Raw genomic sequence first — 24,429 nt, 5'->3', positions numbered from 1 at the left:
AAATTTTAATTATATGGTCTTTTACTTCCATGATATAATATACAAAGTGTAGCTCTCTTGTGAGATGATCTCGCAAATTTTTATCTCTGAGACGAGTCAACTCTACCGATATTAACAATAAAAAATAATAAATTTTCATGAATGACTCAAATAAAAGATCCGTCTCACAAAATACGACTCGTGAGACCGTCTCACACAAATTTTTGCCATATACAAATATGTATCATTTAAAATTAAAAATTTTAAATGTGTATTTTTTTTATGATAAAAGGACAAAATAGACTTTTTAGTTAAATTTCACACTAAATTTACCCAAACCCTCCCAATTAAATCATCAACAAAATTTTATGGATCAATTTGCTATTTTCAATATTTCATATATCAAATTAGTTTTCCTCTAATTAATCTATATTAACATTGTTTATTTTAAGTGTAAACGGAATTGAATAATATTGTTGGATCGGGTTAATGGATCGTTTTCCAAAACGGGTGTGACCCGAAAAAGAAGAAAAGCAACCTTGGGAAATTATTTTTGCTATTGAATAAACTTTTTTATTTCGTTTTATCTTACAAAATTGTTTTAGATAAATATAAGATATGGTTTGATGTATATTAAATGTTGACAAACAAATTTTACAAATAATTATTATCCATACAAACTAATTTATATTACATATCATTTAATCTTTTTATAATGATAAAAACTTGTGTAAGACGATCTCACATATCGAATTTTGTGAAACGGATCTATTATTTGAGTCATCTATAAAAAAATATTACTTTATATGCTAAGAGTATTACTTTTTATAGTGAATATCGATAAAATTGATCCATCTCACAAATAAAGATTCGTAAGACCGTCTCACAAAAGACCTATTTTTTTATAATATTAAAAATAAAATGTATTTATTCTTGTACAAAATATTAATATAAAATATTAGATTAAATAACTTTCAAATACTCTGGTTTTTTTCAAATTTGAAACTACGTAGATTCCTCAACACTCCAAAAACAAAAAATTTAAACTTAAATCAAATTTTCAAAATCCACAAACAATTAAAGTCAAAATTATGAGGTAAAAAAGAAATCCAAACGCAAAAATTATTAAATATTATAATTAATAGTAATAAAACTATTATTAATTAATTTACTACTGATCAAGTGCATTGGGGCCAGTGCAGTAATTCACCAGATGATTCCAAACCCATTGAACCAAGAACCTCCGTCGGATGCCGTTCATGTTGAACGTGGCACCATCTTCACCGTTCAACATCTGTCCGGTGTAGGATCCTCCACCCCCAGTTCCGTAAATACCCTCACACAAATCGGCTATTTCCACCGGGAAAACCGGGTCCTGACCCGCATACCAGGCGTTGATTAGCGGGTTGGTGGATAGCTCCGCTATCTCATGTGCTATTACGCTAATCATACCGTCCACCCCAATGTCGCCGTTCGGCGGCTTCACTGCCTTCAGCCCCGGGATGTAATCCGGCACGGCGAAGGGGTACGCGCACACGGCGGGGCAGAGCTTCGCGGAGTTTCCCACCCAGGCGTACGGCAGCGTGTAGCCCACGATCGATGGGAAGGTGAAGTAGTGGAAGCCGCAGACATTGTTGCAGAAATCCTGCACGAACACTTCGCCAGACGTCAGCAGGAGGTAGACCCCGCTCTTGGGGTTGATCGGGAGCGGCCGTGTGGATGCGGTGACGGCGGATTTTATCACCGATTGTACGGAGAGGCGCGTGAGGGACTTGCCGTGAGAGTAGAACCGGTCGTTCTTCTCTTCTCCAAGGCGGACGGTTCGCGAGATGTTGGCCCCGGTCTGGTCCGTGTAGTGGCGGACGGTCTTCCACCAGCCGGAGACAGAGGGCGGGGTGGAGTCCGCGTCGGAGATGGAGGAGATGAACTCCCGGATGATACGCTTCTGGGAGCTCTGCCAGGCACCGTACCAGATGGGATAGACTGTGATGTTGGCGGTGAGAACGGGGCCCATGTGGTATTTCAGCTGAACAAATTCCGATGATCCCTCGTACTTTTTAGACCCGGCGAAGAGAAAATCTGTGGTGTTGGGGTTGGCATAGGGCCATGGGCGCCAGCAGGTGGCGGGGCCGGCGAGAAGGAAGAAGAAGAAGAAGAGAATGAGGGATCTAAGGGACAACGCCAGCGCGGTGATTGGTGGTGCCGGCGTCATTACAGAATGTGAGCAGTGGTAGTGTGAGAGTAGTCTGGTGGGGAAGTGTATATATATATAATAAACCATTTTTTAAAATAAATATTTACATTGAATTTGAATGTTTGGAAGTTACACATTCCTTTTTTCTTATTTATTACATGTTTGAATATTTCTTGTTTTCATTTTATTTATTATTTGAGTATTTTTGTGTTTTTACCTTTTCTAATAAACTTTTTTTTTATATTTTTTTAATAAATTAATTGGGTTATGCAATTTTATGGTTTGATAAGACTTTTTTTTTTAGAAAAAAACTTTATATTTATTGCGTAAACTTAACAAACGACTCTCGTGTATTTATTAAAAGACACGTAATATTTATATTTATAAGACGAATCGAATAAGTCTTTTATAAAATAGATTTGACTTGTCTTGACTTTAAGACACTAATACAGTGAATCAGTTCCTTTTTACTTGAAACTCCATGAGCTAAATATTGTAAACATATAGCAAGTTATATATATACCTCAATAAAAATGTTAAATCAATTTATATTGTTCATTACTACATTTTCACTTACCTTTAGGACCAATAAGAATATCATACACTTTAGGATCTTACACATCCTTACTTTGTCCATTTTTCATTTGTTTATCACTTTGATTACTCTAGTTTTAGTTAATTTTTGAGTTCATTTTTTTAACGATTATTACCATCATCACGAAGTCTACAACATCAACGACTGCGATTATTTTGTCAATTTTCGTTTGTTTTGAGCCGTGGATTTTATCGCAATATAACTTTATTGAACACTATTTTTATTTTTTAATCTAAAAATATCGAATTATAAAATTACTCTAAATTAAGAAATATGGGCAAGAAAATGATTTTTTTAAAAAAAAACTACAAAAGCATTAAAAGTCACGTGATTACGAAAACATCTTTTGAGAAACAATACCAAAAGTCACGTGATTATTTCATGATGCTAAAGCCAGTTGGTTAAAAAGGTCGGTTAGTGTCTCGTGATAATATGTTTTAAGAAGTATTAAAAAAATTAATAATTAGATTAATATAATGATTTTAAAATTTTTTTGGGTATATTTTGATAATAATAAATATTGTATATTTAATTTACATATAGAGACTATTCATGTGATCATAGAAATTTATATTGTGATTTTGGAAATCCGGCAAGAAATAGAATTGCCAACAACAAATTCACATCTTATTTCTCTCTACAAATTTAATATAATTACATAATCTTATTCAAATAATAATTATAAATTATTAAAAAAATTATGAATAAACTTGATTTACTCATTATCATAATCATGATTCATATACATGAATTCGAAAGTCAAAACTTACGACCAAATTATATTAACACTCCTTGTAAAATTTCGACAAAACAAAAAACTCTTTGTATAAAAATTAATTGAATTTATAACTTTTATTTTTAAAAATAAGATATTAAACTCATTTCAAATGTGGTAAATATGTGTTAGTTGTCCAACATCGGTTGTATAAAATATTTGAGAGTTGTATATATGAACTTAGACAATCCTCCCCTCTTGAGCTATCTTTTGAGGTTGAGTACTTAGGTATATGTCTCAATCTTAACATGATATTAGAGCTCATGTTCCATTTTTATGCGTTGGAATGTCTATAGTTGGGTCACATGTTCTGCTCATAGTTGTGTTATTTGTAAACTTCACGCTCTCACATCCGTTAGATAAAATATCTAAGAGTTGCATAAATAGAAGATATTAGTTTATTAATATTTTTTAGGTTGTAGATCTAAGTTAGCATAGTACTTTATCAATGTTTCCTAACTTTATTGTATAATTTTTTTTAATAATTTCAGGTCAAAAACATATTATTCTAAAAGCATATTTTATTATGGGCGTACAAATTAATTATATTTTAAATTATTATTGAGTAAATTCGTGAATTAAATTTGTCATAATATCTGAGAGAGGACCCCCTCCGTCTCGATGGTCTAGCCTGTCCCTGTCGTATCCCAGCTGAACTCTTTGGCGGGAAAAAAAGGATAATTTCATTTTCTACATAATGCTGTAATTTTATTTTGAATTTAACACTGAACATAAAATGTTTACGAATAAGTCTTATCTCAGACGATCTTACAGATTTATATTTATAAAACGGGTTCACACGCTCTATATTTACGAAGGAAAAAATTATAATTTACGTATATAATATAATAATAATAATATTATTAATATTAATATAAAATTAATTAATATAAAATAAATATATGACTGTAAGTTAATCACGGAGTGAATGGCGCTGCTGCTCAATTATGCAGAGATGAAACAAATGGGCCCACTAATACAGCTCAGAGAGACGGTGATTTGTGGGCCTGATTGTGGGCCCACCGATAAACCCAATCTAAAAATCATGAACTCTTCTTATTGGGCTCTTTTGTGGCCCGCATGTCTACTTGCGCATTTTGATGTCCTGTATGCAACCAAAATGGACCACGCGCGGAATGGCACGCGTTGCCAACATGATTAATTGTTTTGGTGTGGGTTCTGTATATGAATATGTGGAAATTAATTCGGCTGAATTATGTTTATTTGTGTTTTTAAAACAATATAATAATAATTTAAAGTTTGTATGGTTGTAACAATTTGGTGTTTTTTTAATTACTAGGTCACGAACTATAGTGTAAGAATATTTCGAAAATATTTATATTAATTTTTTATATATACTTCGAAGTTTCAATATGAATATAAAAATTGATACGATGGGAAGTATTTTAAAATTAAAACCTAAAAAATGGATATTTTTCCAAACTCGATCCATGGATGTTAAAATTGATACGATGAGAAGTATGAAACGGGTTGACGTGCTCTATATTTTGGTACGAAAAAAAATTATAATTTATGTAAATAAATAAATTAAAGTAAGGGATTAGACAATAATTTATATTCATTGGTCAATCAGTATTTTGTACAGACAATAAATAAAAGTTATTTCAAGCTGGTCTTGGGGAAACTTAAAAGAAAGTTTGAAATCACCATTAATGTTGCGCGTGGTTACACGCGCCGCCACGTGATTTTTTCCGACTGGATGTGGGCTTCACAATATGTGAGAGGTGTGTTTTCATTGGAGATAAATCATGGGCCCAATTCAATCGTGGGCCGATATTTGGGCCACAGTGTGAAAACGGGCTACGGCCCCAAATTTGAAGCATTTTCATGAAAATTTAATATTGAATGAATTAGTGAAATCACATTCTACAAAAAAAATATGATTAGAAATAAAATGGACTTAAAATTGTAGTGGGGCAGAATTTAATACCACTATTCTTCCGTGGTTGTATATGTCGTCTTAGCTTTGACATCAATTGTAAGAACGCACGCTTATCGTATCTTGCGATATCTCGATCGCTTCTTTGAAGATAATTATTGCTCCAAATAATGTATAATATATTTTTTGTTAAAAAGAAATTATAAAAAGTTATCAGATAATTCACATAAATTAGAGCAAAAGTTTTTAACGTTTGTACAGATTGAGTGTCTCTACAAGTGTATGTAAGCATAGAGCTTGTTAACGGCACGTGTATATTCCTTCTTATCCAAACACTGCCTAATTTGGACGAATAGTTAGGTTATTTGTAGCCACTGAGTTTATCATATCTCGAAATATTGTTTTCACAATAAATCTAATTATCCTTCCGATATATGGACATTGCAATGGTTTCAAGAGACACATTTATTCTCTTTTTATCTCATATACCATATGGATCATACATGCCAATAATTATAATTTGCAAATATATTATATATTCGTTACTTATTGAAATTTTTTCTCAATATATTATAAGCGTTATTTATATTTTGTCGCTTTATAAACCGATAAAAAGCCTCGTTACGCTATTTTGGCACGAATAATTTATCAATGATAAAAAAAATTTAAAAATTACACGCGTCGTATTCAAAATATACATAGGCGAACACACGCATGGATGTATATGTACACATCATATTAAGTTGTATTTGGATAAGTGAATTTCAAATATATTTAAATGTAATTTTGGATGAACAATGCCGTAAATATCAAATTCAAATCTTATATGTTTAAGTAGTGTTTCACGTTAATTACAATAAATTTCAAATTTACCCAGTAATAGATATATTTGGAAGGCAAAAACTTGCTTTAGACGGTTTCACAGATTATATTTTGTTAGACAGATATCTTATTTGGGCAATCCATGAAAAATTATTACTTTTTATGTTAAGAGTATTATTTTTTATTGTGAATGTCGGTAGGATTGACTCGTCTCACAGATAAAGATTCGTGAGACCGTCTCACAAGAGACTTACTGTGGAATTTATTTTACTTGTTATATAAATAATTTATAGATTTAAAATTTTGCTTTTTTTAATCTACAATTTGAAAATAATATAAATATTCACACTAACACATAAAACACACACATAATACAAAGATAATCACAAGGCCATTCGTTTTGCGCTCGTTTCCTCTTTTCACATCAACGATCGCCACCTCCTCCGCCACCTCCTCTGCCACCATTCTTCTTTATCAAATCTTGAAATTGACACTTTCTATATTCATGCCACGAAACTTAACTTCCAATAAGAAATCCACATTTTATGCATACAATCCAAAGAAATCAGTACTGAATTAAGATGGTAGACAGGCTTCCATCTTTTCACCGCAGATTGCCAAAATACTCCGCCAGGAAGTACGTTTCTTGGGCAACCATTTTCGCCGCATTCATCATTTTCTTGAGTATCCGCTCTCGATTTCCAGGACAGTTCTCGAGCGAGATGCGCATCAGCACCAGTTGGGGTGGCCGGAAATCGGTAGAACAAGTGCTAACGTCGGCCAAACCCCGCCAAGAAACCGGTCATTTCACCATCCTCGTCACCGGAGCAGCAGGGTTCATTGGATTCCATGTTTCCGCCGCACTGAAGCAACGTGGAGACGGCGTTGTGGGACTGGACAACTTCAACGATTACTACGATCCTTCACTCAAAAGAGCTCGCCAAGAAAGACTTAATGGCATCGGAATCTTCGTTGTAGAGGGAGACATCAACGATTCAAATATGTTGAGAGAGCTCTTCAAAATCGTCAAATTCACGCACGTCATGCATTTAGCTGCTCAAGCTGGGGTTCGTTATGGCTTGAAGAATCCAACCTCGTATATCCATAGCAATGTCGCTGGATTTGTGGCCATTCTTGAAGCTTGCAAATCAGCGAACCCTCAACCGGCGATCATCTGGGCTTCATCAAGTTCAGTTTATGGACTCAATTCCAAGAAACCATTTTCGGAAACAGATAGAACGGATCAACCGGCGAGCTTATACGCAGCAACAAAGAAATCGGGGGAAGAAATCGCACACGCGTATAACCATATCTACGGCCTTTCTATCACCGGACTCAGATTCTTCACAGTTTATGGACCATGGGGGAGGCCAGACATGGCTTACTTCTTCTTCACAAAGGATATACTAGAAAGGACCCCGATAACAATATTCGAAGGGCGGGATCAAGAAACCGTGGCAAGAGATTTCACCTACATTGATGATATAGTAAAGGGTTGTTTGGCTGCATTAGATACTGCAGAAAATAGTACAGGGAGTGGAGGGAAGAAGAAGGGCAAGGCGCAACTACGTGTGTTTAATCTTGGGAACACATCTCCAGTTACTGTCAAGAAGCTCGTTCGAACTTTGGAGAGATTGTTGAAGGTGAAGGCAAAGAAGAAGGTTGAGCCATTGCCGGTAAACGGCGATGTTTCGTTTACACATGCTGATATCAGTTATGCCAAGAAGGAGCTCAGCTATAGGCCAAAAACGGATTTGGAGTCTGGGCTGAAGAAATTTGTTGATTGGTACATGGAATATTATGATTCTGGGTTCGGGAAGGACCTGCATTCTCGATGAATTTTCAAAGGATTGTGTTGTAGATAGTACATATTTTACCTCACTTAGAATGTTGCATGGGAGACATGGTGTTTATCATCTTCAAGGATGTTCTTGTGTATGTTTTGGCAAAAGAAACAAGCTTGAATAGTTGAACGCAATCACGGGACCATGTCACATGACTTCTATAATAAAGATTTGGGTTTAACGTATTTTGTGTTGTGATAATTGAGTTAACGTTCTAGATGCATGTTATATCAATTAGGCGCTCCAAAAGATTATTGTTTCATTCGGGATAAAATCTACACACAAATTTTGATGTCATAACTAAGGATAAGAATTGCGTAGCATCAAAGGCGAAAATCCAAAAGTATCTTCTCGCCATTCTTTGTTTTTTTGCTATAAATAGAATCATGCAAGTCAATTATTTTTAACTAATGATCAGAATTTCTGTTGAAAAGTGTGAGGAAAGGAACGGGAAAAAATGAAGATCAACTGCAACTTTAATATCAATTTCAAGTAACACTGCCAAATCGAGCAACTTTGGAGTTGCTACAGTTGCCGGAAATCTGATGCAACAGTTGCTACACATTTTTCGCAAACGATATTAAGTTCCTCAGATGCGTTCAAAGAAGATCAATACAAATATTAGAGTTAATAATTACATTTCCCTCCGAGTTTAGCAAACTTACAAAGCAAACAATGTGATATCCCCACAAATTATGCCTCAAAATTCATTACTCAAAAGTCAGAAACTACTCGAGACAAATTGGAAAATAACCACATTCCATGTCATTGATAGTTGGACATCCAATATTCAGAAAGAAACCATGATACATATCTTAAGCTCACCATTCATCATACCAAAACATGATTTAATGCTTTTAAAATCTGAATGGAATAAATCAGTCCTGATTGCGCGTATTAAAAACAGAAGATGGCAAAATAGTACAAGGTATGGGAGGTCTAAGAATCAGCAATTGTAACCTCAACCTCTACACCAGGTTCGATAGTTATTGAGGTGATCTGCTTAACGACATCTGGGGAGCTGAAAAGGTCGATTATTCTCTTGTGAACCCGGAGCTCAAATCTATCCCACGTATTAGTACCTAAGTAACAATATTCAGATAGGTAAAGATACCAAAGCAGTGCATCAGTTTTGGGAAAAAAATGTTGAACTAACTCAATGGCAATGTATTCAAAGAGTAAAATATCAAACAAACAGTCTACATCAGACAAATACTTTAGTATTTCTTGGCTGCATAATCCTAGCGATGACCTTACATTTTTACAAATACCCAAGAAATGAATAAATCAACTTCTGTTCCTCTGTAAAAACTGCTACACTAGAACCTTCCCGCAGACTACTCTAGAAATATCATCTTGGAACTAAGCTTAACCATATTTTCATAACAAATTCATTTCAATATCACATAAATACAAAAAGAAATATCAACGTGAAAAAATTTGAAAAGATTAAACTCTTTTGAAAAATTTAATACCTTCACCACATGGAGACTTCCTAGTCGTGATATGAAGAACCTTGGTAGGCATTCTAACAGGTCCCTTGACCCGGAGCTTTTTGTCCTTGGCACCACGCACCAAATCAGCACAAACTGTAAACAAGACTCAAGTCAACAACAATGAAACTAAAACACCAAACACCACGGAAAATTGTGAAAGTGTAATTGTTTCCAAGTCCTAGAACCAGCTAAAATCAGTAATAATACCCCATATCGTCACAGGATAAAACTCCAAGAGACAAAACAAAACGTTTTGCACGTCTGTGACGGAACAACGTAATTACCAGCAAAACCACACTGTAAACAACTATCAAGATTTCAGATTGATCAGCATGAGTAAAATCGATTATTTTTTCTTGATTAACAAAAGCATACACAATAACACAATAATACAAAAATATAATAAACCGACATCGTTCAAATAACAAGAAGCTAGTATAGCATTTAACAATGAATAGGATAAACTACATACGCAAGAACAATTTTATTATCCCAAAATAGAAATATACATCACATTCTCTCGCATAATTTTCTAAAAACATTGTTTTTTTTTTTTAATTATCTAATTTGATATCTCCCACCAGAATCATTACTCTTAATCAAGTTTTCATCATTCCCCAAAAAATCGTTATTATTAAAAGAGTGATTTTCTTGTGCCTTACATGTAGAGATAATAAATCCAAGGTTAACCGCAAGATAGGAGTACTTTATGTTTGCCAAGAAGCTTCTAAGTATTTTATTTACTATCATATGCTAATTTAAAAGGTACATATTTAGTTATATGCATAAAATTGTCTCTCAATATTTAGATCACATCATATTATCCTTTACAACAACTGACTTTTAAACAAACGCAAGCCTCGCTATTGCTCTTATCCTAGGCTCTACGAAGCCCATGTACCTTTAGCTTCTAGTAATTACGATTACATTACATTTGGACAATCTCATAGGCACTACAAAAGCTTAGTATATATCTACAAAAATCATTCAGAGAATAAAACCAAAGATAGCTTTCTCCAACACAGTCTCCGAAAACACCTATACACACAAACTGCCAAACACTACCAAAACTCTTAATTTACCGCTGATAATGAAAACCATAATTTACCACTAATAATGAAAACCAAATGAATTTCAACTAGATACATACCTTACACAAATAGAATAACCAATTGAAACTAACGCATTCAAAAGAAAACAAGTAACTACAAGAAGCTATAATACTTCAACCGTTTGAGAATACACAGTATACTTATACCTTTCTCCAGATTCTTAACGTTTTTGGAAGACAGGGTGATACGGATCCTGTGAATCTGCTCCAGAGGCTCTTCCAGCCCCGGCTTCATCGGTTTCATAGCTGCGTACGCCATGTTTTCGCCGGTTAAAATCTGTGCAGATACAGACACGAGTAAAAAACATATCGATTTACATTGTTACAAAACCAAATCACAAATTAAACCCAATTATGCGACAAATCGAAGTTTATCGCAACGATTGCAGCTCGTAGATCACCTGATGGAAAACTGAAGATCGCGACGGCGGCTAAGCTGAGAAATCCGAGGAGTTTTAGCTGGATAATTTTACTGCATGTACAAAAGCTAGGGTCTAGACAACTTTAAATAGACTCTGATAATGGGCCTAACCCATTCATGTTGCCGTAGCCCGTAGGTTTTAATTGAAGAGGGTTGAGCCCGGCCCAGTTTACTGTCATTTCCAGGCCTTTACTTGGCATTCCAGTTGTTAGACACATTATTTTTCTATTTAATAATTAAAATTATTTACTTATAATTAAAATTTGTTGAAAAATTATTTAAAAATGTGTTAAATATTTGTGTTGAAAATGTGAATGTTGAATGTTGAAAATTAGGTAAAATTAGGTGTTGAATATTGAAAATTAGTGTGTGATGATGTAGGTAATGATGTATTTTATTTTTGGATTATTTGTAAAAATTTTCTATAAATAGATCTCTCATTTGTGAAGAAAATCACAATTGAGTTGAGAGAAAAATATTATAAAGTGTGTAGTGTGATAATTTTGAGAGTTTGAGATTTTTACTTTTTTACCGTAAATTTTTACTTTTTCACAACACGTTATCAGCACGAAGCTCTAAAAGTCCTCCATATTTTTCCAAGCTCCGAACAGAAGAAAAAGGTAACAAAAGTAATAATATTTATTTTACTGTTATTTATTTATTGTTTATATATGTAATATATAATATAATGTTATTNGAAAATTAGGTAAAATTAGGTGTTGAATATTGAAAATTAGTGTGTGATGATGTAGGTAATGATGTATTTTATTTTTGGATTATTTGTAAAAATTTTCTATAAATAGATTTCTCATTTGTGAAGAAAATCACAATTGAGTTGAGAGAAAAATATTATAAAGTGTGTAGTGTGATAATTTTGAGAGTTTGAGATTTTTATTTTTTTACCGTAAATTTTTACTTTTTCACAACAAAATTTAATAAGTGAGAGGATTAGTAGAGGTGAAGTTATTGAGGGCTACAAAGAAATGAGAGTAAGTTTAGTAGAGGCTATAGGAAAATGGGGGCCATCACTTTTTTTCATGTTGAAGATTAAATTTGAAAATATACTTAAATATATGCTTTACTAAACAATAATATACGAGGCATGTAAAAACTTATCAATTTACAAAGTGAAATTAGCTATTTAAATAAACAATGTTGGTATCAATAACCATTTTGTGTTACTTAATTTGAAGTTGCATTCTTAAGTTTTTGTTGCCAATTGTGGAAAAGATTTGAAAGGAGAGATAATGCACAGGTTTTTTTAAAAAAAGTTTTTTTTTGTGTGCCAGAAATAGGTTTATAGAAATGTTTGTGAACTTTAACGTTGTATGTATTAGCTTCGAAAAAACCTGAAATAATGCAAATGGTTTTCCCCCAGTCTAGACTATAAAATAGAGATACAACATTGTTTCTGACTACAATGTCAAGACACTGAAAAATATATGAGCTGAAAGGTAGGAGATTAATGATGGCCGTTTTTATCACTTTGTTCCGATTCCTCTGCATCCTCGAACCGTTGATCATTTATCTGGAGCTGCACGAAACATGTCACGTCGAATCATACATTGATGTGCCATACTATAATCGAAAGAAAACACGCCTACGGGATGAGCATGAGTTGCACAGCAATTGCATGTGATCACGAAAGAAAGCATCCACATTCAATTTCTATGTGGTGAGTAGAGAGTAATTTAATTTTGAGGTGTAATTATACCATAGAACGATTCTGTGTAGTAATACAAAAAAATTACATGCAATCCCTATATCCTTTTACCTTTTAAAGTGATAACTATGAAAGTAGTAATGCCAAATTTGAAGTATTCTCAATGCTACAGCAACTCAGCACATATATACCTGAACAACGGAATGGCATAAGTCATTATCTCCATTAGCTCCAATCGTGCGTGTTGAATTTTGGGAGATATTCCATTCAGAATCCTCATCGTCTGCAGTCATTAAGCAAATGACGATTGAACGATCAAAAAGATTCAAACTAAAAGATCGAACAAGGGCATTTAAATATATGGGCACCTAAACCCTCATTTTCAAACTGAGCAGCACTGAAATTCCAGTTGTGTCCATCTTCTTCATCTGAAAGCATAAAAAAAATTTAGCAAATTTTCATAAGAAAATAATTTTCTTAACTTTGTTTCAAGAGACTATAAATCACCTTCAATGGGGTCTGGATTCAGCTCAGCACATTCACAAAATACCGCGAACAGTGTATCCACTGTTTAATAAGTTTATAGAAGGCTGTTATGCACAAGATAGAAAAAGGTATGCATAACATCGACGGATTGCATACTTGTCCTTCAAAGAAAAAAGATCGGCAAAACATACCTTGATTAGGATCCGAAGGCACAAGTCTCATCTCTGTAATCTTTGATAAATCTAAAATCTCGTTAGTCTCGGAATCTGAATCATCCATTTCATCATCCTCAGCTCCGGTCTCAATCTTCACAAGTATTAGCAAATTATAATGCATCAGAACAAGCGCATTTGGCATTGGAGTTTAAATGTATAAGCTTTTAGAGGAACAAAAACATGGCTTAATTTTGGTCTAATATTACTGAAATAATCACTACTATTTTGTTCACCTTCGCTCTTGATTCGACCAGTTTATTCGCATCTTGCATACTAAAAATAAAATTACTTTAATACCATATGACTAGGGAAAAATAATTGGTATGCGAACTATAGAGGTCCTGTGATTTTTACAGCTACAGTGGACAGCGATAAATCTGTCATGCTGATATCATAAGCCAATTCAATTTGCTAATTCAAAGGATAAAGACTCGAGCACAAGGCTGGAATGAAGTTCCTATCTTTCAAAAACAGATGCAATGGTAAGCACGTTTAATCCAATAAACATTTAACTACCCACAAAACAAGTAATCTTAGTCTTCAAAACGCAATTGAAAAAATAGTATTTTGAACAGAACATACAAAATCAACAACTGGCGAGCTCGATTGGTGAAAGCATGCTTACCTGAGCATAAATACAAGGAGAAGGGTAAGCCTCCGGGTCCCTCGATACCGCATGAAGAGCCACCGACACGATATCCACGGCATAACCTTTAGCTCGGTCCGTGTCACTCAACCAAACAACTTGCCTTCGCCCAAGCAACAAAAAAACAATCACACAAACCGCAACCGCAAATTTCCAAACCGCACATATGAAATGAAATGCAGTAATGAATCATACTTAGTGGAGATGTAGAGAGTGCCTGGGAATTCAGGAGGTCGGTTGCCGAGAACGATAGAGACTCCCGGCTGCGTGTGCATCAGTTCCTCCCCATTGTCTTCGTCAAAAACTGGTTGACCGGCGTCTTCGCCGGCTCTTTCAGCCACTAAACGAAGCCCAGCAGCCATCTAAATTCCCGCGCCTGGTTCTGTTAGCTGGATTTGGAGCGTTTGCAAATTAGGGTTTGTATTTATTTATTACCATTTTATTAATATAGTTTCATTCCAAACTTCATTTCATGTATATAATTTCTCTTCGTTCCATTATAAAATGGATTTTAAATTCTAACATTTCATTTTTTTTTTAATAATCAAACATATTTGCGATGAATTAAATAATTGTAACTCAAATATAATCAATAATTTAATTGTAAAATCATATAGTTCGAATAACATGGGTTTTGGGATTTTTTTTTCAAGTTCAATTTATCAAATTTTTGCTCAAAATCAATCGATTGGTATATTAAAGAAATATTAATAATTAGTTTCAATCTACAAATTGGCAGATTTACCGATCTATTTTGTTACTAATAAATAATTTTTTAGGAAAACAATCACTTTAAAGAGCTACTCCGTGCATTGACTCATACAACCCAACAGCTAAAATTTCACATAGAATTGTACCAAACTTAACAACAACAAAAAAAACATAGAAGATTCAAAATTGTCATTCATTTTGAAGTACCATAACACCGTCGTCGAACAAAATGAATCGAACTATAAGAATTAAGAACACATTATGCCGTTTGCCGCAGCATATCGCCTGGCTGCAGTTGTAACTATCTCGAATTTTCATCTCCTGATTTATGCGACGAGTGTGCTCGCTGTGGTTGACTCGCTGCATCATAGAGTTTCATTAATAATTTGCAACAAACTATAAAAACTAGATGATGAAGAAGACAGTTGTAAATGCAAATGGTTGAGAAGAATGAGAAAGTACGACGGCATGGTGACAATCATCTCAGCTAAACCAGTAACCTCTGGATCTAATACTACTTCAACACAGCAATGGCAAAGTTACAATTATATGATCTCTGATACATGATGAAATAAAGAAAACTTTCACTTCTCTAAAATTTCAACAGCAATACAATTATTCGCTCACTTTGATTAACAAGCTCTCCACACAAAACATATTCTTGTATCTGAAAAAACAGCTTAATAATGCCAATGTGCCAGACACTAGTCACAACACAACCCTTGCATAAAAATTAATCTAAGGTGACCTTGGATGACACATTGCTCATAGCATTTAAACCAGTCCACAATATGCAGGAAAATAACATGTCATCAACTACAATATATATTCCTTTAATGAGGAATAAGTTGAAAACAGATTAAAAATATAACATAATCTGATCTTAAAGTTAAATCATAATCTTGAAATTAAACAATAAACATTAATTTCCATTGAACCGTAGAAAAAAGCAAAAAGGACAGGAGACTTACTACTTCCAGAAGATGGTGTTCGATTCAAAGTAACAAATTCGTTCAGCAGTTCAAGAGTATTATTTTAACATAATATAGACCTCCAATAATTTCTAGTAAAATGAATTCAAACGCATCAAAATACAACACGATCTGCTCAAAATTTCATGATAGTCTTGTAATCAACCAACCAACAAACATCAATTTTACACAAACTGCAATAAAATGGAAAAACAAAGACAAAGGAACTAGTGTTTCCAGAAGGGCAGTGATAGATTCAAATATTATTCTTTTAACATAATAATAACCTCCAATGTCTTTAGAATTACACAAACAATACACAATAATTTCTAGCAAACTGAATTGAAGAAAAAAACAGAGATAAGGGCATATTACTATTTCCAGACGGGCGGTAGCTTCTTGGTCTTCTTGTAGTATCGAGCAAGGCGATGAATCCTGCTCTCCACCAAAATCAGCCTGAATTTGGAGTCCTTATCCTTCCTGTTCCTCTCCAAATGCTTCCTGATTGCCACTGCCTTCTTTATCAAGTGGTACAAATCCTCCGGAATCTCCGGAGCAAGACCTACACATTATCGATTAACCAAGCCATCAGCAAATCAACCACCATTTTATTCAAAAGATGATAAATTCGCAGGCAAACATTCAGAAATGAAATAATACCGTGGGCCTTGAGAATACGAAGGATCTTGCTACCAGTGACGCTCTTCACCTGAGCAATACCATTAGAATCACGAAGAATCACACCGATCTGCGAAGGTGTCATTCCTTTCTTCGCGAATTTACAGATATTGTCTTCAACCTTTTAAACCCATCAACAAACACATCAAGTTAATTCACAAAACAAACTCACTTGTATATCGCACGAATGTGGAATTAAAATTAATTTTTTCCCCACAAACTCACATCTTGCGAGGAGATTTTGAGCCAGCTGGGAGGAGTTCTCTTATATGGAAGAGCTGAAGCGGAGATACCCTTGCTGAACTCCGATAAAAATGGCAAAAATTTCAGATTTATGTTCGTGAATCGAAATTGAAAGAGAAAACACGGAGGGAGGAATACCCGCGGCTGTGCATACGACCCATTGTGGCGGAGGAGACGGCGGCGACGCTGCACTGCGTTCACTGAATATAGCTCAGTTCTCTGGAATAAACAAAACGCCAAACTCGTAAATGATTAGGGTTATATCTTTAGCTGAAACGAGATTTCCATATGCGGCCCAATACTATCTTGGCTTACACTATATAATTGTACCACAATGAAATGGGCCACAAAAGAAGCCTGATTCTTGGCTCCTGAATCACACTTATTCCATATTATCAAAGAACCCAAAAATTCAGTCGGTTTGATAATGTTATACGGATATTCTATTTTAGTCATCCATAAAAATATATTATTTTTTATGTCAAAAATATTATTTTTTATTGTAAACATGAATACAGTTATTAGTCTCACCAATAAAGATCTGGGTCACCATTGAGACCTACTCATCAAGAAATGCAAAGTTATGAGGTTTTGGATTGGTCTGGATTATTGTTTCGACTTATATTCTGAGAGTAATGTAACTATCTCGATCATCTGTCTTGATAATATGGTTTCAGAGTGTTAGAAAGGGAGTTTACTGTCTTGTTCGTCTGTGTACTATGATAATTTTCAGCACTTGCTCATGTTTAGTCGATCGATAGAGGATTTTTCTCGATCTAGGCTAACAGCTGATGTTGGAATCCGTTCATATAGGTCTACAGGATTATGCTACTGTCCTAAAAAACGATTTAAAATTCTGATAACTGATGGATGAGATATTGTGGGTAAAATTTTGGCAATGGTGTTGAATTTTTTTGAGACGTGATTAGGGAGAGATATGTGGATGAAGATGATAAATTTTATACACGGATGTATTACATCAAATATGTAAATATGCATCAATTGTAATTTGGTTTCTTTTCAATGTGATTTTAATAAGAACCAAGCAGCATAATATATTAACAATCATATCTTCTTGTTCATCAAAACTTGTCCCCAATATCTCTTTCCTTGGCGAAGCATCAAAACAGTTCAAATGGGATGTGATTTACGTGTCCAGCAAAGATCTGCTGTTTTTTAGGCAACTTGAAATAAGTTTATGGTGTAGATATTAGTTTGCTTTCTGTTCTACATAAAGCTTGCAGCTAAAGAGTCACGCCTTTCATGTCCAGCAATTGTCTTTTTATGATTTCTTTATGCAGAAGGTGAAAATGAAACAGATGTTCCATATCTTTTTTCTACCTCTAATTTCCATCCCAAATTAAGAAAATAATGGCAAAAACAAGTGCATTCTTTGCAAAGTATTAGTGGTTTTGAAGAGTTTATGGTAGTAGTTGGAGCTTACTGGGAGACTCGTTGAGGCCACCAATGGGAGATGGGATTTGATCGGAGAGAAGCTTCAGAGTGGAGTAAGAGCACATACCAAGATACATGGTTCCGAACACCATGGATGCATACTTTAATCTCAATCCAATAACCCACATTTCCAAAACCTCGTAAATCCACAAAATAAAAGTCCCAGATATCGAATTTCAAAATAGACGCAAACCCAAAAAACAAAAAAGAATTGGTAGAGTCTGTCAGACAACTGCAAGACCATCTCGACCCAGAGTCGGGCCGAGAGCGATCCTCTACTGATCCGCTGGCCGAGAACCAAGGACATGTTAATCACGCTCTGATCCTGCAGTCATAGTTCATCCACCAGACTTGGTTTCCTCTCTCCTTAGAACTCAAGGACACAAAGGTACGAACCTATAGAACAGATCCTGTTCAAGTAAGGTCGTAGCCTGAAGAGATTGCTAAGAGGAATATAACAAGCTTATTTCTTCAATGATTGACCAATGTGGGATTAGTTTCGCTTGTATAAGGTTGTTTGCGTCATTTTAAGTTCAAAGGGGGATTGGTTGAATATTAAACGAAGAAAGCACCCCCACGTAGGACCCCTTACAAATTCATTCATTTTTTTAAAAAAAATTCGTTCTATGATTTTTCATATGAAAAAGTTCAGAATATCAAATCATATAAATTTTATTTTTTCAAAATAATACTCTTTCGCAAACTAATACGTCTATAATTAAAACTTTATGATATAATAATCGTTTCGGGTTTACGAATTTTTTATTGATTATTTATAACTAAAAGTCAAAATTATGAGTATGTGACGGTCTCACAAATATTTATTCGTAAGATTGATCAATCATGTTTATATTTACAATCAAAATAATATTTTTTTATGAATAACCCAAATAAAATATTTGTCTCATAAAAAATTGACCCATGAAACCGTCTAATGAGAGTTTTTGTACAGAATTATATATAATAATATGATTCTTTATCTACTTTTTTTTTGTTTATATATATAAATATGCCAATTAAAAAAAAGTTTTCTTTTAATTATGTTAAACAACATCACTATAAAACAAAATGCCTCTTAGGTAGTAGGATATGGTGAGTTCAGGTAAGGAGTTTAATTTCTTTTTGCTTCTATCATCGATATGGTGAGTTCAGATCAGAAGTTTAATTTCTCTTTGCTTTTGTCATCTTAACTTTGAGTTTGTCACACAGCATTTGTCATGTGTGTTTTACCTAAAAAAATCACCATGATATTTTAAATTTATTTGATCCCCCACCTTACATTTTCTTCAATTCTAAATACTACCACAATAATATTTTTGCTTTGTCAATAATTTTAGTGGGCTAAAAAATTTAAGTCCATCTGTCAATTTCATCCTCAAAATGAATTTAAATTATTTTGTCTATGTTATACCTCCGGCGATTAATATAATTTAATTCTTTGAGATATACGAATTATTTTCAGAAATAATAATAGTTAAGAAATAGTTATTTGCAAGCCTATTTATACACAGTTGGCCGAGCTCGAATCAAGCTTGAACACTTTCTCGTATCGAGCAAGAGCACTAAAAAATTGATTGAGTCGAACTCAATCAGAAAAAATTTTGTTTATCAAAGCTTCGGATCAAACTCGAGCTCAAATATTAAAATTTTTTGTCAAGTACACTCGAGGAATCCAGCTTTTGTTCGTAGTCAAATATCTTGAATACGAGGTCTATTTCAGTTTAATTCACATTGGGCCGTTTTTCAAACTCCAAAATTATTGGGCTGGTCGGTATTGTTTAGAAGTAATTTTGGGCTCCCACAAACCACGATTGGAATTATTGGAATAGAAATTGATTTTTATTTTTAATAAAAAAAAAATGTAACACCACAATTGCCCTTAGTTTTTTTTAAAAAATGATAGTAAAAATTTCAAATCTATAGATTTGGAAATTATACAAGCACATTGAGTTAATTTTATTTTTAAAATAATCGGAATTTCTTTCTCTCGATCCTCCATCCAAACACAACCTGACCTAAGTGTTCTAATTTACCTCTATGCATAAATAATATGTATTTTCCAAATCCATTTAAATTAAGGTTATGAGGTATCTCCTGTTAGAATTCTATATCAAACATTTTTTTTTGTATACATAACCATTCACAACTTAAAGGGTTATTTATATTTAGAATGCATTTGCATAAATGAGCTATCTAATTAATATTAGAGTAGGTCTCTTGTGATACGACCTCACGAATCTTTATCTGTGAAACGGATCAACTCTATCGATATTCACAATAAAAAGTAATACTCTTAGCATAAAAAGTAATATTTTTTCATTGATGACCCAAATAAGATATACGTCTCACAAAATACGACCTGTGTGACCGTCTCACACAATTTTTTGCCTTAATATTATCTTTTGCTGAAATAAACTTTTTTTGTTAAAAAAATCGATGTTTGGATAATGTGGTTTCTGTCTCAAATATAAAATAAGTAAGTTGAGTTGATAATTTTTCGACATGTCAATACCGTTCGGTGGCCCACAAGGCATATANTGTCAGTTTCTCACCTAATAATCACATATATGTGCTTAGAATTTGGTAACAACCGAATTATTCATGGTTGATGTCATTTTCTCACAATTTCCATCGTTTTTCCACTATCATTTTCTCCTAAATCATTTCTTTTTTCTTTGGGTTTAATTATGACATTAATTAATATAATACATTTCAGTCTCGCTTTCAGTTTGAGTCATTAAAAGAGGATTGTTTAACCCATATAAACAACCATTACTCTTATCAATTTACATTTGTAGCAGCAAATTTGATTTGTATCAACATTTTAATTTCTTTTAATGAAAAACACTTTCCCAAATACCAAAAAATTAGGTTTGTTCTTCGATCTTCATATTCTCTTCGAAAAGAAATTAAAACCATTATATCTAAACATAAAACTACTTTTATTATTTGCCCATATGAGTGTTCGAGTTGGTGAAATAAGCGGATGATAGATCAATTGTTAAAAATTTGATTATTCTTATAAACATCTTCTCGAACAAGTTAATCGCACCAGACTTGTCCAATGTGATTTGTTTGATTAACGTAACATCATATAATTAAATTTGAAAAATAATTGTACCTTATTAAAAAATAATATAGAAAAAGTGAGGCATGTAGCAACACCTTACTATTGAAAAGTTTTTTCTTGTCAAGTTTGGTAAGTGGTCAAGTATTGGCAATCACCCTTCCAAAAAAGGAAAACAAAAAGGGGAAAAAGAAAAAGAAAAGTATTTAATAATCTATGCCGACAGACAGCATCCATCTTGCCCCTCAACCATAATTTTTAGCTGTAGTCTATTTTTTATTTTATTTAAACTTAATTTAATTATCAATATATTAAAAGTAAAAATTTACGGTAAAAAATAAAAATCTCAAACTCACAAAACATATTAAACTACACACTTTATAAAAATTTTTCCACTCAATTGTGTTTTTCTTTACAAATTGATAGACCTATTTATAGAGTTTTTTTTGGAAATAATCCAAAAATAAATACATAATCAGACCTTAATTTTCAATATTTATTACTCTTATTTTCAACATTCAATAATTTTAACCCTTATTTTCAAACATATAAAATTTTAAGTCTCACACAATCTCAATTTTATTTAATTATAGTACAGTAAAACTTCGATAAATTAAATTTTTTTCTAAAAGATAATATTTTTTCTCGATCTCAAATTGGGTCACCTTGCTAAATTAATAATTTTGATAAATTAATAAGCTAATAATATTTTAGAAGACATTTATATAAATGGCAAAAACTTGTGTGAGACGGTCTCACGGGTCGTATTTTGTGAGACAGATCTCTTATTTGGGTCATCCATGAAAAATTATTATTTTTTATTGTGAATATCAGTAGGGTTGACATGTCTTACAGATAAAAATTCGTGAGATCGCCTCACATAAAACCTACTTTATATAAATGTATAGTACCTCAATATCATGAATTAATATTAATTTTCTAAAAGTATAAACGACAATCTAGTAAACTTTGATCCTAATGTTGGATTGTTAATCTGGTTGGATTCATCTATATATTTAATGAATTTTGTATTTTACACTAATTCAAAAAATATGATACCCGCACTAGTAAAAAATAATATTGTTTTATGTAATTAAATTTACATTTGATGAATCACAAAATACTATTTTAAATAATAAATTATTAATTTATCGACTAATTAATACTCTCCAAATTAATAAAATTTCACGATCTCGTTATTATTAATTTATAGTTGTTTTACTGTATAACAAAAACTACCAGGCTCGAAAAATAATTCCAAACATATTTTTTATCTTTCAAAATTATTTGGCAATGGTTTTAGTTTCGTTAAGATTCAAATTAAAGTGGATTAAAAGTTATTCTTTTAAATTTTAATGGTCAAGAAAAATAGTAGGACAATTTGTGAGGAAATTAAAATATTTAAATTTAATCATTTATTCTAAAAGAAAGAAAAACTCATATTGCTTCACCTAAGTTTTCGTTTGAGTGTATGTTAAAACATGGAGTAACAATCCTTATATTTTAATACAATATATTTAATTGATTATCTGGTGGACTCCTCGCATTTTTTTATTTTGAATTCAGTGATCAATCGAACACCTATGTTGTGTTAAAAAAAAAAAAAAAAAAAAAAAAACCGAGTCTTATTCTAATTGTAACATAGACTGACCGCACAGTATATTTTTTTATGTAGAAATTTAAGAGGAAAATGAGGGCAAGATATTCAAAATTTAATAATGAGTAGGTCTCTTGTGAGATGGTCTCACGAATCTTTATCTGTGAGACGAGTCAACCCTACCGATATTCATAATAAAAAAAAAATAATCTTAGCATGAAAGTAATATTTTTTCATGGATGACTCAAATAAGAGATTTGACACACGAAATTGATCCGTGAAACCGTATCACAAGAGTTTTGTGTTTAATAATAATAACGAACAAATGAAGAACAACCATTGATGGAAAGACCTCTACAAGGAAAGTGATAAAGTTTTAGTAAAGGGAATGATTTGAGTAACCAAAAGAAGGAAGACCTACATTAGAACTATAATTGTGGAATGAGATACGACATGTTACCAAACATTATTGAATCTATCGGATTTCGTGGTTTTGAGAAAGTTAGTTATATTTGAAACTTAAGAAAATATATAATTTAAATAGAAAATATTTTTNTGTACCATAAAGTTCGTTTAATGCATGATAATTCATATCTTTATTTGGTTATGACTTTTTACTTGACTGGTGCTACGGTGCCCTCTATAAATCGAGTATCCATCATGCATGTTGCATGTGAATTTGTTTGTATATATATTATATAAACACATTCAATACATAAGTGTCGTCTCAGCTATGGATACATAGATGAACATTGTTGGTGTATGATATATCAAAATTAATATATTGATGGTGGTCGGGTAAATCGGGTGAGCTGTGTTGGCAATTCAGCGGGTCGGAAAGGTTCCTCTCGGGCACATTGGAGACCGGACAGATGGTACCCGAATTGAAGAATCTACATACTTTGATAGCAAAGAACGTTAGTGGGGCGCCAAAAGATTTTCCAGCGTGACCACTTTGATACTCAAGTCAATCAAGTGTTTTTTTGCAAAAGAAAGTGCAGTGTATAAAATGTATATTGAATGCTTGTGCAAAAATGTTAAGTGAATAGAATCATTTTGGATCAAGTAAACCTGAACATTTATAAAGGCAAAGGTAATGACGATCTTGTTTTTAGTGCTTGGTTGTTACTTATGGCAAGATGGATGTTCATGTCCTGCCTTCTGATACTGTCACATCTGACAGTCCATAATGCTCATATTCTAGTCATATCATCCCTACGCGCGCTAAATGACATGTTAATGATTTCAACGCATGAAATCCAATAACTATGGACCTTAAATTGACACATGTACCGAGATACTCTGGTAGATGATAATTGTGCGAGAACGAGAACACGATCCTTGATATTCTAAGCCCTATTTCATTGCCCGGGCTAAGTTGAGAGTCTGGGTTCACTTGAGCATGTACCGATTTAATCAGTTTTCCCAAAGATGGTTTATAAGAGATAAATTTCTTCCCCCGGGTTGGTTCTTATCCCGACATCTCTTATCTTCTCGACCTATCTCCGGCCCGAGTCCCATAATGATCTAATGACCCAGATACTTCCCGGATACATATAT

General features: G+C 33.1%; 5 protein-coding genes and 1 non-coding gene across 7 annotated transcripts; 1 reads left to right on the top strand and 5 right to left on the bottom strand.

The window, feature by feature from the left end:
• Positions 1-1,004: 1,004 nt before the first annotated feature.
• On the bottom strand, positions 1,005-2,244 carry LOC140986977 (protein EXORDIUM-like 3). Its single transcript, XM_073455399.1, has one exon. It carries the CDS (start codon positions 2,189-2,191, stop codon positions 1,151-1,153), a length of 1,041 nt encoding a protein of 346 aa, XP_073311500.1. The 5' UTR covers positions 2,192-2,244; the 3' UTR covers positions 1,005-1,150.
• A 4,413-nt stretch (positions 2,245-6,657) lies between these two features.
• Positions 6,658-8,282, top strand: LOC140986665 (UDP-glucuronate 4-epimerase 3-like). Its single transcript, XM_073454977.1, has one exon. The coding sequence runs from the start codon at positions 6,847-6,849 to the stop codon at positions 8,101-8,103; it is 1,257 nt and encodes a 418-aa protein (XP_073311078.1). The 5' UTR covers positions 6,658-6,846; the 3' UTR covers positions 8,104-8,282.
• Positions 8,283-8,851: 569 nt separating this feature from the next.
• LOC140985538 (small ribosomal subunit protein uS10z/uS10x) lies at positions 8,852-11,254 on the bottom strand. 2 transcript variants are annotated; one of them, XM_073453377.1, is made up of 4 exons: positions 11,118-11,254; positions 10,864-10,993; positions 9,585-9,698; positions 8,852-9,191 (listed from the first exon to the last, which is right to left on the bottom strand). In XM_073453377.1, the coding sequence occupies exons 2-4, from the start codon at positions 10,973-10,975 to the stop codon at positions 9,049-9,051; spliced, it is 369 nt and encodes a 122-aa protein (XP_073309478.1). In that variant the 5' UTR covers positions 10,976-10,993; positions 11,118-11,254; the 3' UTR covers positions 8,852-9,048. The 2 variants fall into 2 exon arrangements, with proteins under 2 accessions (XP_073309478.1, XP_073309479.1); XM_073453378.1 differs by having other exon boundaries at positions 10,864-10,962; positions 11,118-11,163.
• A 1,233-nt stretch (positions 11,255-12,487) lies between these two features.
• LOC140986428 (chloride conductance regulatory protein ICln-like) lies at positions 12,488-14,595 on the bottom strand. Its single transcript, XM_073454674.1, has 7 exons — positions 14,343-14,595; positions 14,127-14,250; positions 13,478-13,592; positions 13,308-13,367; positions 13,169-13,228; positions 12,992-13,083; positions 12,488-12,671 (listed from the first exon to the last, which is right to left on the bottom strand). The coding sequence occupies exons 1-7, from the start codon at positions 14,507-14,509 to the stop codon at positions 12,600-12,602; spliced, it is 690 nt and encodes a 229-aa protein (XP_073310775.1). The 5' UTR covers positions 14,510-14,595; the 3' UTR covers positions 12,488-12,599.
• A 364-nt stretch (positions 14,596-14,959) lies between these two features.
• On the bottom strand, positions 14,960-17,094 carry LOC140985651 (small ribosomal subunit protein uS15). Its single transcript, XM_073453527.1, has 5 exons — positions 16,889-17,094; positions 16,733-16,805; positions 16,490-16,628; positions 16,205-16,391; positions 14,960-15,218 (listed from the first exon to the last, which is right to left on the bottom strand). Exons 1-5 carry the CDS (start codon positions 16,909-16,911, stop codon positions 15,185-15,187), a joined length of 456 nt encoding a protein of 151 aa, XP_073309628.1. The 5' UTR covers positions 16,912-17,094; the 3' UTR covers positions 14,960-15,184.
• A 1,329-nt stretch (positions 17,095-18,423) lies between these two features.
• LOC140987062 (small nucleolar RNA U3) lies at positions 18,424-18,633 on the bottom strand. Its single transcript, XR_012177063.1, has one exon. It is a non-coding gene; the product is annotated as a small nucleolar RNA U3 (small nucleolar RNA).
• Between the last annotated feature and the right edge of the window lie 5,796 nt (positions 18,634-24,429).

This window comes from Primulina huaijiensis, chromosome 10 (assembly GCF_012295235.1).
Source record: "Primulina huaijiensis isolate GDHJ02 chromosome 10, ASM1229523v2, whole genome shotgun sequence".
Taxonomy (NCBI): Eukaryota; Viridiplantae; Streptophyta; class Magnoliopsida; order Lamiales; family Gesneriaceae; genus Primulina; species Primulina huaijiensis.
Note: the sequence above shows the minus strand (reverse complement) of the source record. Positions and strands in the feature narration are given on the sequence as shown.